Source organism: Gasterosteus aculeatus, chromosome 3 (genome assembly GCF_964276395.1).
Source record: "Gasterosteus aculeatus chromosome 3, fGasAcu3.hap1.1, whole genome shotgun sequence".
In the NCBI taxonomy this organism is placed as follows: Eukaryota; Metazoa; Chordata; class Actinopteri; order Perciformes; family Gasterosteidae; genus Gasterosteus; species Gasterosteus aculeatus.
The window spans coordinates 930,882-945,832 of record NC_135690.1 but is presented as its reverse complement, the minus strand read 5'-3'; the positions used below and the strand labels follow the sequence as shown (position 1 = coordinate 945,832).

The window sequence follows — 14,951 nt, the reverse complement described above, 5'->3', positions numbered from 1 at the left end:
TTCTTTTTGAAAGCCTGTTCTGCATATGACTGTTTAATGACGAGCTTCCATCCACAACCACAACTGAGGAATTATTGGCTTTGCATAGTCATTTCAACGCTAATGTGTCCTAATGACATCTCTATGGCTCCTGCTTAAGACTCTAATGGGCAGTAACGGATCTCAAGATGTGGCGTGTTCTATTAAATTAATTATTGATCGCCGCCTCATACGCAATTGATGTCTTAGTTCTCGGATACCTTGTTATTGATGATTTTCACCGAGGCCGTAAAGCGCGTCTGAGGCCCCAGCGCACGCACGCACACACACACCGAGCCTGCAGGCACCGTCAGCTGCAGTGATGCAATTTGTGGTTCGCATTGAAGCAAAGATCAGAGTTTCGTTTACAGTGACCGGCCGCGGCGCCGACGCGCGCGGATAATGGGCTCGTCTTGCTGTGTTGGATGGTGGGCGTCATCGACTACGCTCTCATTGAGCAAGGAACCGTGGATGTGAAGGAAGGCGTGAGACACAAAGACGCCGAAATTGCAGATGAAGGGACGGCGTGAATTAATATGTGTCTTTAAATTCTTTATTTTCCTCCGTCTCTAGCTTCGGCGCTTCGGCATCTCGCTCAATATGGCGCCCATGAAACGCATGTTTGTGTTGGCTGCCAGACGGCAATATTCAAACCGCTGGCTTGTGCCGTTGTGTCTTTGTCTCGTGCGCCGTGCACAACCCAAAACCGCCGCTACGCTCTCCAGACTGATGATCGTAGCTCTAAAGCCGTGAATATAATGTATCCGTCCTGGCAGGCACTCGTCTCATCGCTCGCTTTTCAAATGAACACTTTATGGGCTTCTTAGCTTTGGCACCGCTGTCCTCATCTGTCTTTCTATACCGATTCTTTTTTTCTTCCTTCTTTTCTTTTATGGAATAATCTCCACGCTGACGGAGACAACAAAAGATCCTAACGTTGTTTCTTTTAAAGCCTGTGAGAGCAGTTGTCTACTGAGCTGCCAGCCGTTTGGACAAAAAAACAGTTTGACCAATAAGACGAGATCAAAATGTGAAATGTGTTAGTTTAGTAAACTGTTTCAGAAGCATCTCGGCTTCGACCTCGCACTGCACACCGGCGTTCCGACTGTGCACTTGTTTACCCGCCCGGCCAACGGGGCGAGGGAGGCGGCCCCCTCGCTGCTTTGGGTCGAGGACCCTTTCTGTATGCTGATGGTCGTTTTTTTTCCTCTGCTAAAGATAACAAAGGGAGAGAGGAATTCATAGTCTGTTGCAACACTTTAAATGTGGTGGAAATATGCTAAAGAATTCCATTCAGACTCCCCTTCCGTGAGTTATTAAGGTGTTATTATACCCCGAGATATCCCATAAATACACCCTGAAAAGTAATTTAACTCAGACTGTAGCGACCTCCATTCAGGAAGACTTCACCTGCTGCAGCAATAGCTGGATGTGTGTTTTTATATCTCTTCTGCCCAAAACACACATGCAAATGAGCCAATGACTCCACGGCAATAAGGCTCAATGTGACACACCGAGAAAAATCTCCTGAAAGACGGAGCTTGTAAAAATGTCTCCGCGCGCCGGAGAGAGGAGACGTTCCTGCGCTTGAATCTCCTCGCCGCGCCGAATTGAGGGCAAAGGGTCGAATGAAGAGAAGGCGTCCGCGGGAGACTGGCCCGCGGCGGCCACAGGGCTCGTTGGACATCATCCAGTCGCAGCGTGAATCCGTTGTACAGCTGTTGGAGAGTCGCTGGGGCAACGTCTTATGGGCACAAAATACCCGTCGAGCTCTTCATCACATCAAGTTTTGTCGACTGAATTTAAGGATTGAAGGGAGCACAGAATCTCTTCATCACCGCTCTGGCGTTGACCCTTGAATTATCAGCTGCTAATTAACCGCCGCGCGTCACAGTGATGAGACCCGATTCACGGATCCCCTTTTTCACAGACGTCTTAACAAACAAGAGGCCGCCCCAAACGCACTCGAATTGAGGCCATGCGAGCGAGTGGGCCACTACAATGAAGTCAGCAGACAGGAAACAGCGGCCCCCCCCCGCCCAGTGGCCTCCTTTCTCCTCCACGCGAACAACAGCGCGGCGACCCCGTCGCACAATCAGCCGCGCATTGATCTCGGGGGCCGCCAGCGATCAGTGGACGTCCCTCAATAGTCGGCGACAACACATTTGCTCTCGTTTGCTGAAATGATCCAGTTGTTGTGTGGCTGTGGCCGGGGGACATAAAGGCTTAATGACAAGAGCGTGATGGAATGTCAAGTGTTGAAAAAGCACAAATAAATCCAAAGGCTCTCGAGGGCCTCGTTGTTTTCCCTGCCGCTTTCTTTTCCTCGCTACACTTTTGCATATTTCATTTCAGAGGGGAATAAAAAGTATCTCTCCGGAGCGCCGAGGCGCCATTTGGCTTAATGTGATTGTTTTCAGGTCGCGATAAAGAAGGTAAGCGCTTGTTTGCATGTGTGTGTGTTATCAACACAGGGAGAGAATTAAAGGGAGCTAGAAGGGCCTGGCGGTCTCTCGTGGCGGCGGTGTTGCGGCTGCGCGAGGACCCGGGACTGACGGCAGGATGGGGCCTGACGAATGAGGGCCCGATAAATCCGCGCCGCCAACAGGAGGCAGAACAATATCTGCCGAAGCAGGAGGGGAGATATCCGCCTGCGGCCGGCGACATCACGGGGAGCCGTAGATCAAGGCTCCATGTCGGCGCCATCGCCGGGGCAAAGTACCGGCGCCGCCACCGCCGGTCCCCGCGGGTGAAGCAATCCAAACGCATCGATCTAATATCACACTCAGAACTCAGAGGGCCGCGGCGTTGGAATGAAATTGATTGATTATACACCAGTGACGGGGTTCATGCACACACACACGCACGCACATCGAAGGCGGCACCTGGCGTGCGCGGGCCCTCGCCGTCGTCTCGCCTGCTTAGTTGTTCATTCGAAGGTAGCGCGCAGGGGGCCGGGGGGGGGGGGAAACCAGAAGGAACATGGTTTCGCTACTGCAGGCTAGAAATGTTCTATCGACCGCCATCTTCCCAAAGTCCACCAAAGGCCAGGACGGCGCTTCGCACCGCATCCCGGGCGCCATTCTGCTTCTCTACCGACGCGGAGGCCTGGATCTGCCAACACTCGGTCGGCCGTCCATGTGCGTGCGCCCGCCAGTGTAGTAAATCTGCGACGGCGAGGGGGCGTCGGTAGAAGCGCCGCTTCACAGTCGATAAAAGGTGGTTGTAATAAGAGCAATCTGCAGGCATTTGCCGAGGAGAACATCTTGGGAGTGCTCGGGGGGGTCGCACCTGCACTGTGGAGTTAATATTTCAAAATAGAACTCAGACAACAATGTGCACACATTCCGAGTCACTGCACCCTGAGCGCCAACACGTAAATGTTCATTATTCAATTCATCTTCGTATTCCTGTTTATTTGTTTATTTTTAATCTGCCAGTTTATGTCAAAGACATAAACTGGCAGATGAAACTTAACGTCGTTTCCCATCCTACTTAATTAGCTTTGCAGATAACTTTGGCCTGTTTGCATTTCCTTGCTTTACTATTTTTATCTGTTTGTCAGCTGGCTAAAATATGCAAATGGTATGAGTATTTTCAGCAATTATTTCACACATCCTCGCCGGACCATATGCCAAGTAAATGATGAAAATATGCCTGTCGCACAATAGTCCTTCCAATCACCGCTCACTCAGTCACCGTCAATGGCGATAATCCTCAAAGCAGATTCTCCTTTAATTTCCCATAAAATACATTTGCATTTGCTTGCATTGTTTATCCGCCCTGCGTGTCTATAAATGGCACACGACCGGCTGTATGTTTCGGGGCGGGGATGTGGAGGGAGCCTTTATGTCCCGGGCTCTCTTGGATTGCCAGCTTTCCTTCGGGGATAATCCATGTGAAATTGAAGTACAGTGCTGGAATATCAATGGTGTGTTTCTTTTTGTCCTACTTCCGCTGAGGCATCAGAGGGAAAGGAGAGAGAGACAGGACTTTACTGCTTGGAGGAAACGAACCAGTTGGAGCAGTCTGAACATCAATACGACAATCGGGCGAGCTTGAGGAGGAGTAATAGCGGTGTTTAAAAGCCCAACCACTGCACCCGGTGGTCCCATGCTGCACCTGTAAAGCTACTCGTCGCTCGGGTGCAACATAGAGGAGCGGTTTGGTTGCTGGGATCGTCCGGCGGAGACTCTGCCGAAAAGATCGACTCTCAAACACGTCCGTTAAATGTACAAAATATCTCACTAATTCCTTTCGATGCTGTTCAATGCGCCTCCGGACATACGTCCCGCTCGGCTGCACTGTAGTTAAAAAAAGCATTAAGATGAAAGCCCTTTATTCATTTTTTAGATGTTGATTCACCGACTACATCGGCGGCGAGAACAGATCAAAGCAACAGCAAGTTTTAAGTGATGATTCACGCCGCAAAAGTAGAAAGAAAAGGAACTTTTAGGGAGTATATTTGCAAAACAAATCACCTGGTGGTCCGACAAGTCTGTTCTGTAACATCTCACCCGACGGCAGGAAACGCATAAAACTGTCACGTTGCTTCTGGCTAACGCAGCACGCAGCTTCGCGTACTGCGAGATACGGGATGGGCGCCGGACAAGGTCACCTGGAAACGGGCGAGTGAAAAATAATGAACAAAAAGCCCAAGACGAGAGCGGCGGTGTTCTTCTATCTTGTGCGAGGACCACCAACAGCAGATTGTGCCTCGTGTCATGGGGTGGGTCGTGTCCCGCGGTGCCGGAGGGGAAATGGGAGGGCGGGTGAAGGCTAAATGGCCGACGCCGCGCGCCTTTCACACCTAGATTGACCGCCGCGTGACGCCTGAGCAGGTTGTTACCGCGGTGACACGCTCATAAGAACACACTTCATCTTCATCCTTCCACGAGTGCCACATGCAACAACTCCCTACCGGAGGTTCTTGGAGGCCCGCTTCATTTTGAGGTCAAGTCCAATCTGAGCGGCAGTACGGTGCGAGCGGCTGATTCCGCCGACCTTGACTTGGCTTAAAAACACCGATAAGCGTTTCAGAATGAGCTCGCTGTTGACTTCTTACCCCGCGAGCCGCACAACTTATCGCCTCGCCACAAATAAATGGTAACAAATAAGAGAAAATGATTTATTCTCCCCTCTGGTAGAATATTCTAGAATACATTATGTACCTTTTTTGGTTTTGTTTCAAAGTGCCGTCCTCAGAGAGTTTGCAATTTAAAAAACGCCTCTGCAACAATGTCGAGTTTGAGTAAAAACCAAATGAATAAAGAGGCAGTTTAGTGATTAGCTCCAAAATTTGCATTTTATTTGAATGGTCGGGGTCAGAGATGTAGAATTTGCTTCCCAGTACACATGGTTATCCTCACGGCTTACGTCCAAAGCGTTTTTCCCGTCTTAAAGCCGATTCAGTAACAGCATGTCACCCGCCCTCCCCCACCCAACACTTATGCTGACAAGATCACTACTTTTCCATTTTTAATCAATGCTTTTTTTCACATTTTATACAAAAAAAAAAAAAAAAAAAAAAAAAACTTAACTTCTACACATTGAATGTCACCCAGATTTTTTTTATTTTTCACTTTGTAAATAAATTTTGGGAAACAACATTTTTAATTTTGTGTTGTCGTCATGAAAAGATAAAAACATGCAAAAAACTTGAATTTGTAGTCCAAATCAAACATTTACAAGTTTGGAACTTTTTGCACTTTTTCCATAAACTACAATCAAAGAAAAAGATCAAGGAGAAAAAAGAAACATTATGTACACACATCTTTTTACAGTGAAGTAAAGTTGGAAATATCAGTTGACTAAGGCAAATCAAGTGTACATAGATTAGACCGAAACAGGTTTTTTTTTTTCTTCTTTTGGAAAATACTACATCACCTCAGAAACAAATGAAAAAGAAAATCTGCTACAAAAGTATGATTCATAACTCCCTTTATTTGCAACCAGCTGCATCATTGTAATTTTTTGTGAAAAAGCCTAGCGTAATGTACAGTGCTGCTCTCAAATCAATTTTCTTTCCGTCCAAGCCAACAGAAGATCCTTCACCTCTTCGTCTTTGTAGTTTCGTTAAATAATCTTCCAACAAACCGGAGCGTTGTGTAACCAAAGAAAGAAAGAACGCGTGGAGAAGCATACCAGAGTGTAACGTACTCGAAACCACTCCAAAAAGTCAGTACCATTAAAGCCTTCAACATAAAACTAATCGTTTAGATCCAAAAAATGTACAAAAAGGCACATTATATCCCAGTGCTTCTGTACTGTGAAATTCAAGTGTAACTGAGCGCATTCAACACCGACTATCCGCGTGGCGCCGGCCCGCCGGTGTTCCCTCCATCACCGGACCACCGCCTATGCCTAAGCTTTCAACAAGCATATGTATGCGTAGACTACAACAATAAGCCTAGGTTGGTAGTTTTTGAAAAAAATTCTGAATCAATGTTTGTTTATTTTCCTTTTTTTTTTTTTTTTGTCTTTTCTGCCACAGTTCTGTCGCTCTCGGGGGGTTTGGGGGGGGGGGGGGGTACCAGAAGCCGTCCGTGTCCATGGACAGGGTTGTTTTCTCTCCCTCTGGGCCCTAGTCGTCGCTCCCACCGTACATGTCTGCCAGCTTCCTGAAGCGCGGGCCCCAGTCGTTGAGGTAATCGTAGTCCTGGTCGCCGCCGCTGCTGGAGGAGTTGAGGGAGCTTAGCGAGCCGGCGGTGGAGCCGCTGCCCTCGTAGTCGAACACGAGCAGGGAGTCGTAGGGGGGGGCGGTGGGGTCGTTGTCCGCCGCCTTCAGTCCCTGGAAGTTAAGAGGAGGAGAGCGGGTCAAGTCACTAATCAAGCCCGGCACAATAAACAGAAAAAAACAGATTCAATTGGGGCCGTTTCTTGGGAGTTTGGGTCAGAGCGCTTTGAGGTTTCTGGCATGTCGGATTATCTGCCGCTTGATCAAAAGAGTCAGCATGTCGGGCGGCCCACGGTGAGTCAGGCCCCCCCACCGGTCATCTTCAAACGTTCTTCTAGAGAGCAACCTCTGAGCATGCACGTCTCTATATTCTGGCCGTGCCGGTTGGCGTTTTGAAGATGGCGCTCTACGTTCCCAGAAATGGGGCTGAGGTCCGCGGGGACGGTTATTGATTGGCGGAACTCGTGAGACGTGATGGATTGCTAACCGAGGGGTTGAGTTGTGCTTTGGCCACGAACCACTCTGGACCCGAGCCTGGTTTCTGCCAGGTAACACAACAAATAAGACATGAATCAACAGAAGTGAGATGAAAAAAATATATAAATAAAAAAGGTTGAGGCTTTGGCCCATCGGGAACTTGTCAACGATTTATAGCTTCCTCCGTGCTGCCGTTACGCCGCTGAAATGCTCTCAAATAAAAAGACGGATTGAATTGAAGTGCCTGTGCACTTAGCGATTATTTTCCACTTGTTAGCTTCCGTTAAGTATTTGCTCCGGGCTGCAACGCTGATAATTTGGAGAGAAATGACAGACGGATCGTTCATTTCAATTACAACCATAATCGCTGCGCTGGCGCCGGCCCCCCTCATCCCCGACCCAAGACCCACTAGCAGTTCATACGCTGAGTCAATTTCAGCCTTGTCCTTTCCTAACAACCCAGTGACCGGGGGTCCTGGGGACGATCACGGCGCTCCGTGAGGTGTTGACCCCCCCCCGGCCGGTCGGGGGGGCGCTGCGTCATGGAGGTCACTGAAGACGTGGGATAAAAGCCGGCGGTGTTTCTGTTCAGAGAACGACCTTGAAAGGGTTAAACAAATAAAAAATGAACGTCATCACATCAGCGCCGTGTCCACCTTTGACCGGCCGAGGTGGTGCCCCCCCCACACCCCCCCCCACCCTCCCCCCAAAGGTGGAAACGGGTCCAATAGACGCTTGTTTGTCCGACCAGGAGGTTAAGGTCCTTATGCTAAACCTCTGCCCAATTCATTTGTGCCACTAATTTAATTAAGAGCCACACGCTCATGGGGGGGGTGCACATTTCAGGATGCAGATCAGACACCGCCCCCTCCCCCATCCCTCCCTCCCTCCCTCCCTCCTCTGCCCTCATCAGTTAGGGTCAGATTTGGACTGAGCTCCGGATACTGGGACTGTTTCTAAGCTCTTCTGAGAAGGTTAAAATAAGGAACCCGATGAAGGACGGACATTTCGCCTCCGCCCAATAGGCCGTTGCGCTGAAGTGCGTCCGGCGAAGTGACGGCGCGCGGCGAGGAGAGCGAAAACGCAGCGGCGCCCCAGTGAAGCGATCGGAGGGATGGGTCGCTGGAGAGCGAGTTCTAATTTAAAAACATGCCGTCCAGAAACTGGGGGAGAGAACTCCATTTGTAATGCTGTGCAACTCTTGTCTGTTGGAGCTTGTGAAAAATACATGACTGCTCTTTTCATTTTACATTCTCCCTTCATGCCGGAGTCAACGACGGCCTCGGGCGAATCCAGGCTCTCTGGGTAGAAAGCCAATGCATTGCTCCTCTCATCTCCCATTTCTGCCACACTTCTACAACTCGCAAAGTGAGGGGAAGAACCATTACGTCTGAGGGAGTTAGCGTGATGTCCTCTTTGAGCTTCACGTGTGCCTGAGTGGAATTATGAGCATCCGATGAACTATTTTTAATAATAGTCATTTGGCTGCCTGATGAGAAAATGAAAGCGCACACATTGTTTCACCTCAGTCAGTTTTCCTACGACTTGTGACTAAACGATCAGCGTGCTGGATTTTAAATCCTCTTTACCTCGTTGATGAAGTCTCCGATGTCTCCAGGGTGGGGTGCTGCTGACCTCATGGGGTACTGTGGCTCGGGGTGGAGGGGTCTCTCGTCTAGACGGCGGACTCCCCCCGGCCTGATGACGTCAGGCTCTATCGTGTCCGGCTGCTGGAGCTGACTCAGGTCGTAATCCTGGAGGGGGGGGGGGGGGGGGGGGAGACAGATCGACAGATGGGGGTTAGCTTAGCGGGCGCCTGACTGTTCTTATCGACGTAGGTGAACACATCCTGCACAGAGGACGAGGTGATTCAGCGGAGGGGAAGAGAGATTTACAAGTTGGGATGCAGCTGGGAAGAGTTGTCTGTGAAGCACAAGCCTGGGGACAATCCGACACATCCCAAAAAAAAAAAAAGGCAGCACTGAGCCGGGGTCCGAGCCGAGGAACACATCACACGCCGCAGAGTGTTTGTACTCTCACCGTGTGCTGCAGGAAGGACGCGCGGGCGACTGCTTCGCTCTAATCAATGCCCAGACACGGGACGCTGGATATGCATAAGCCGTCGCTAATCCTATTAACATCACCAAGGCAACATGAGTGGCTCGCAGTTTGTGCAAAGTCATGGGCTGAAGGAGGAGCAGGGTGGGGGGCGGGGGGCTGAGCTGAATGACGGCGTGGTGTCCCGGCGACAGCAGATACGATGGAGAAAATGCCATTTGAGAATCAGGGTGTGTGCCTAATAGGCGTGCATGATGGATTGCGCCTCTTCGGAAGGTTTTCCGTAATCCGTCCATCTCTAATATCCCCCTTCAAAATTGCCTTTGCTCAGTTGTAAATTCACCTACACACAATTACGCTCACTCCCACGGGAGGGAAGGGAAAAAAAGGGGGAAACGGTAAAAGAAAATGGCTCCAATGTAAAGATAAACCCAAGAGCGATGCACAAACAGCACAGCGACACTCATGAGTATCATGGCGCATCCAAAACAAACACATCGATTATTCATGGCCAATTGGATTTCATGGGGAATGGCGCCGAACCCCTGGAGGCTCGATGCAGATGAAGAACAATAGTCCTCGTCATCTTTCAGCCGCACTGCACACGCCGACCTTCTCAGAGGGGTCAGGGGTCGGTGACAGGAAAGGCAGCACAGACGTGTAATGGCCGGACTCAGCGGGAAGGTCCAATGACATGGCGGCCCTCTCCCGGGGATCGACTCCCCCCCCCCCACACGTACTCTGGCCTGCTGGCCGGGTGGCCCCCGGCCTCTGTGACCCACATCCAAGGCCTTGCCCACTAGAGCCGCGTTTATTGATTTGATTTCAGTTTCTCAAATAATTCCCACTGGAATTAATAAAATTGTACACACAAAATTAATTCTGGAATCTGGATTAGCAATCAACCCCCCCACAAAACTCTCCCTCTCTCTGTGTGCAGTGATGGATTATCAAACATTTCCTCACTTTTGGCTATAGCTAGCTAACATGAGACGTTTATATGACTGGCTTTTACTGATGTTAAGAGGTCTTAAATAAATAAATGTACATTTGGGGAGATTTGCTTGGATGAGAACTCCTACCACTCTCACAGGTCAGCCTTGCTCAGACCTTCGTGTAACCTTTATTAAGTCTCCCTCTCTGGCCTCGATTCATCTGCATGCATCATCATGTTTCTGTACACTATTCATTGTTTTACTAACCGTAAAACTCTGCAGTGTCCACACAAGTACACAGATTCATCTCCTTCCGCTAGATTAAATTAATTAACTAGATAAGTCTTTGGTTCTGTTGTCGAGTGTCTCTGTGTTGAACCTTGTATCTCTGGTCGAACACGGTCCTCAATGAGTAGCAGCACAAATCTTCGGCCCAGGAAGTTGCTATTTTCCTCGTGCTTTGCTTGGTCTTTTAAGGCCGGGTGGAGCTGATCCCGGCAGGTAAACCCTGGACAGGTGGCCGCTACAAGCAGCTCCCACACACAGAGCTTTAGGTCACTAAAACTGAGCTTTTGTCAAAATTAAAATATAAAAAAATAATAATAATCTGCCACTGGGTGAAGATTTTCAGAAACTCGAGTGGAAGCCGTTACCTCCATTGTGGGGAAGGCGTGACCCCAAAAAGTTGAAACATGCCAACACATGAGTTACTACTCGATGTAGAGGGACAGTCCCTGCTACATTATCAATGCAACGCTCCCACGTGTGTGTGTGTGTGTGTGTGTGTGTCCCATCCTGCCCACAGATTTGTGTTTTTGCATTTTTCGCCTGCGCAGAACTGCCTCGTTTGGACGGGATTTCTGTTACGGAGGAGGAAAAAAAACCCGCCTGCGCACGCAAACGAGGCTGCAGACTGCTTGTCTTTTCAATCAGACGTCCACAGTGAAGAAACCATTAGCGTGCGTCATACCTGCTCTCATCCCTGCAAAGGTCCCTAAAAGATTCCTGGAAAAGGATCTCTGGAAAAGCGAGCTGGACCTGTGATGAGCTGCATATTCACCGTAGGGAAATGAGACATTTTGATTGAGACATGCCAGAATTATCTTGTTATCAGAGAGGTTTCAGCTCCCCTGAGGTTAATCCTTGTACAGTTATGCACGAACAGGTCGGGTTTGCTTTGTTCCCTTCACTGCAGGAGATGGACGCACAAATCAAAACATTATTTTTAAAGCATGCGTTGCCGTCTCGGAGGTTAACGTGCACCAAAGGTTACTTTAAGAAGCCGATGACTCGTCCCGTTCTCGGCAACAAAACAAGAATGTTTTTGACCTGCACACCTGTGCGCTACAGTTATTTCTCCATCCTTATCCGTCCAATGTCCAGGGAGCGTGGCCTCCATCAGCCTTCTGACGAGATGAGTGCTTCACAGACAAAAATAAGCGTCCGACGGCCTGACACTACCAAGCGGGAGATGGCAGAACAGAGGTGAACATTTTAGAGAGCACCGAGTAAGGGCAAATGTTTTTATTTATTTTCCTCCACGCTGGCCCTCCTCTGTCACTCAAAAACTGAGCGCGCTCTCCCTCCACAGATTCAAGTGTTTTCGTTACCGTGCAACAACGTGTTCCGGTCCATATGTTCTGCCATTTCGCGTGCGAGAAACCGAGGTATGCGAATTAATTCCCCGCCCGCCTACTCACCGGCTGATGTTCGGCGGCTCTCCAGTCGCAGCGTCACCTTAGCCGGAGCCTTGTTATTGTGCCGCGGCAGATGTCTGTCTGCTAATGACATCCGCCCTCCAATTACAAGTCTCCAGGGCTAATTGGCACTGCGGAGGGTCAGACCGAGGGTCCCCCGCCGGTCTCTTGCTCTCCCTGGAGCCACTTAGGCTCTTCTGCCAGCGGCAAGAAAATGGCCCATTTGGTGTATTGTTGCATCTACTTTTTTTTGTATGAAATGATTCCGTTGCGCTAACCAGGGGTCATTAGAACAATTGAGTTTTTGTGTGTGTGTGCCAGATCGGCGCGGGCGGATAAAGAGATGTGAATTTATTAAGGCCTGTGGCGCCGCGTTCCTATTGTGTCTTTGTGGAGCGGAAGCCACTTCCAGTTGAGGAAGCGGTTCCAATGTTCCTCGAGCCCATTGAAAACGCGCTCGTCTTATTGATTCCACATTTCGATGGCCCGCTCGCTTCCTTCCAGTAAAAACGCCGCAATTTCCAGGTCGCAATGAAAAGGCTCTGCCTCCTCGTGGTGGCGGCGGGATGCATTGTGGGTGCGTGCGTGCTGGCGGGAAGAGTCCCGGTGGCTCCTTTTGTCTGCGCGAGTCGTACAGAAGCCGGCGCCCCGCTGCGAGTTCTGCGCGTGACCGGAATGTTCCCGCCAGACGCGCTCGCCCGCCGTCTCCCTTTCAGCAGCGCAGCGCCGCGCCGCGTTCGGCCAGGTGGCGTTTGACATTCTCATATGCTGCCACCAGCATATATTCGAGAAGCCGCCGCCGTACGAGAGTCTGAGACGAGCAGACCGGGGTTCAATTTCCCTCTTTTGATTACGCTACGGCCGCCAGCAGGGATCGGGAAAAGACACCGCGGACTCATTCTCACCTGGTCCTCCTCTCCGCCGCCTTCCTCGTCGTACTTGAGAATGTTGTCGCGCACGTCGTCCTCCGGGTCGATGAGGAGCTGCTTGGCCTGGCGCTCCTTGTCGCGGCGCTTCATCCACACCACGAACATCAGCACGAGAACTGACGGACGGACAAGACAGACGTCGAATTACAAAACATAATAGTTTTCAGACAAATGCAAATGGATCCCATGTTTTTTAGGCCTGGACCGGCGCCCGATCTTTTCTGCTAATCCTGCGTAATCTCGCCGCATCTCGGATAACGTTTAGCCGCGTTTGTAATCCCCGGCGAGCGTCGGGGCGCCGCGCCGGCGAGACACTCACTGAGGAGGATGATGATGCACAGGAGGATGGAGATGATGGCGCCGGTGCCCAGGCCGGCGGCCATGATGTGCTGCTGGTCGCTGCAGTCTCCGTTCATGTCGCACTGGCACACTTTGATCCGCAGGTAGGAGGTGTTGGACATGGGCGGGTTGCCCGAGTCGGTGATGATGATGGGGAGCTCGTAAATGCCGCTTTCGAGGAAGCCGATCTTCAGGCTCACCTGGGCATAGTCGCCTAAGAGGAAAAAAAACACAAAAAAGAAAAACGGCGGGACGCGTGAGTTGAGTTGATCCTCGGCGGCGCGTAAGTAGTAGTGAGGAGAGAGATTAAGTTACTCCATGTGTATGAAAATAAAACAACAGCATGTTTCTTCAGCTTCTTTCAGACGGTATTTAATCACAAACTCTGAATGGTGGTTTGCCACGCAGCGAGATTACACTCCTTTCACTCCAAATACGCGGCGTAAATTCCTACCTGGAAGTTGCATCAGCATATCTAATCCAAAACATGCTCTGGATTTAGATTTGGAGCTTATAAATCTACTGAATACCTTTTTGATAATGCTGCTTAGGCTCAATTCCCAGCTGCAACAAATCCAAATGCCATTATCCTATTAAGATATATTCACTGCTTTTCCACTCTATCCCGCCGCTAAATGCACAAACCACCGCTTTTTCTTTCTTCAAATTAGCATAAACAATTAATGACTGGATGGTAATATTAATACATTTGATGGCCTCTACCTGACCCCTGTGCAGTGGGTTATTGACGCGTCTCAGAGTCAACAATTGCTCAAGCTTCAGTTACAAAATTTCTTTATTTGAATTAAAATCCCCCAAAAAGGGCCCTTCTTCTTCTTCCACTTTCCAGTAACACATTCAAATGAAAAGGTCCCACCGGTGGGCTCTGCGTCTTACCGCTGACTCTCGTGATGGTCCAGTTTCTCCGAACGTCCGAGGGCCGGTGGGCCAACTCGAAGGCGAAGGGCCCCGCGTTGGGGTTCAGGTCCCCGTCCAGGGCCGTGATGTTGATGGCATTTGGCTCGGGCTTCTCGCAGACCTCCGTCTCCTGGGGGAACACCTTGGGGGCGTTGTCGTTGATGTCCCGCAGGTGGATCTGCAGGACTCCTGTGCCGCTCGCTGAAGGCTTACCTGAGCGGGCCACAGAATGACAAGCAGCACACGCTCAGCACATACATATTTATGGGCAGGACACGGGGAAAATGTGCCATTTAAATGCTGCTTCTCATTTTTACAGTCATTATGCAGTCGACAGAGAAAAGTAAAGTATGGGGTGTATTCTTTGGGTCTCTTTAATAAGACACTCTGAACAGCTATTTACTCGAGTGGGAGGAGACCCGTCCAAACTGCATACTGATCTGAGAATCTAATCTCAAGTGAGGAGGCACACAGAAAGAGGGAGATATCAGAACGCTCGTGTGTGTCCGAAGAAGAACGTCTTCCTGACGAAGGACGCGGGAAGGGAATACTAAAGCCGACAAACAGAGCCCACTGTCGCTGCTCTCAGGCTCCTCTATGTATTCGCTCAGCTAAGAGGCTTCTTCTTCTTCTTCTTTTTGAATTCAGAACACGCTCAAAGGAGCTAGTCATCCAATCCTGACCCATTAACGCTGAGAAACCTCTTTATTGGACGAGCTTTTAAGCCTCTTGGCTCCCAAAGAGACGCTCCGCAGAACAGGGTAAACCTGAACAGAGGTGAATCCCACCGCTGAGGGGGGGGGGGGGGGGGGGGGGGGTGAATGCCTCTGGGAGTGCTCGCACGTTAACCTTCAACCGAGGTGGTCGCAGACACGCAGAGCGGCCGGAGCGAGCTTGACCCGCG

General features: G+C 50.2%; 1 protein-coding gene across 1 annotated transcript in view; it reads right to left on the bottom strand.

Annotated features, from left to right (window-relative positions):
* Nucleotides 1-5,566: 5,566 nt before the first annotated feature.
* The window catches only part of LOC120816315 (cadherin-2), a 49,810-nt gene continuing 40,425 nt past the window's right edge, over nucleotides 5,567-14,951 (bottom strand). Inside the window, exons 12-16 of the mRNA XM_078098579.1 lie at nucleotides 14,027-14,260; nucleotides 13,110-13,343; nucleotides 12,767-12,906; nucleotides 8,761-8,925; nucleotides 5,567-6,808 (exon numbers count right to left, since the gene is read on the bottom strand). Of these exons, the coding sequence (XP_077954705.1) occupies nucleotides 6,602-6,808; nucleotides 8,761-8,925; nucleotides 12,767-12,906; nucleotides 13,110-13,343; nucleotides 14,027-14,260 (980 nt within the window). The 3' untranslated portion in view covers nucleotides 5,567-6,601. The remainder of the gene's footprint in view (nucleotides 6,809-8,760; nucleotides 8,926-12,766; nucleotides 12,907-13,109; nucleotides 13,344-14,026; nucleotides 14,261-14,951) is intronic.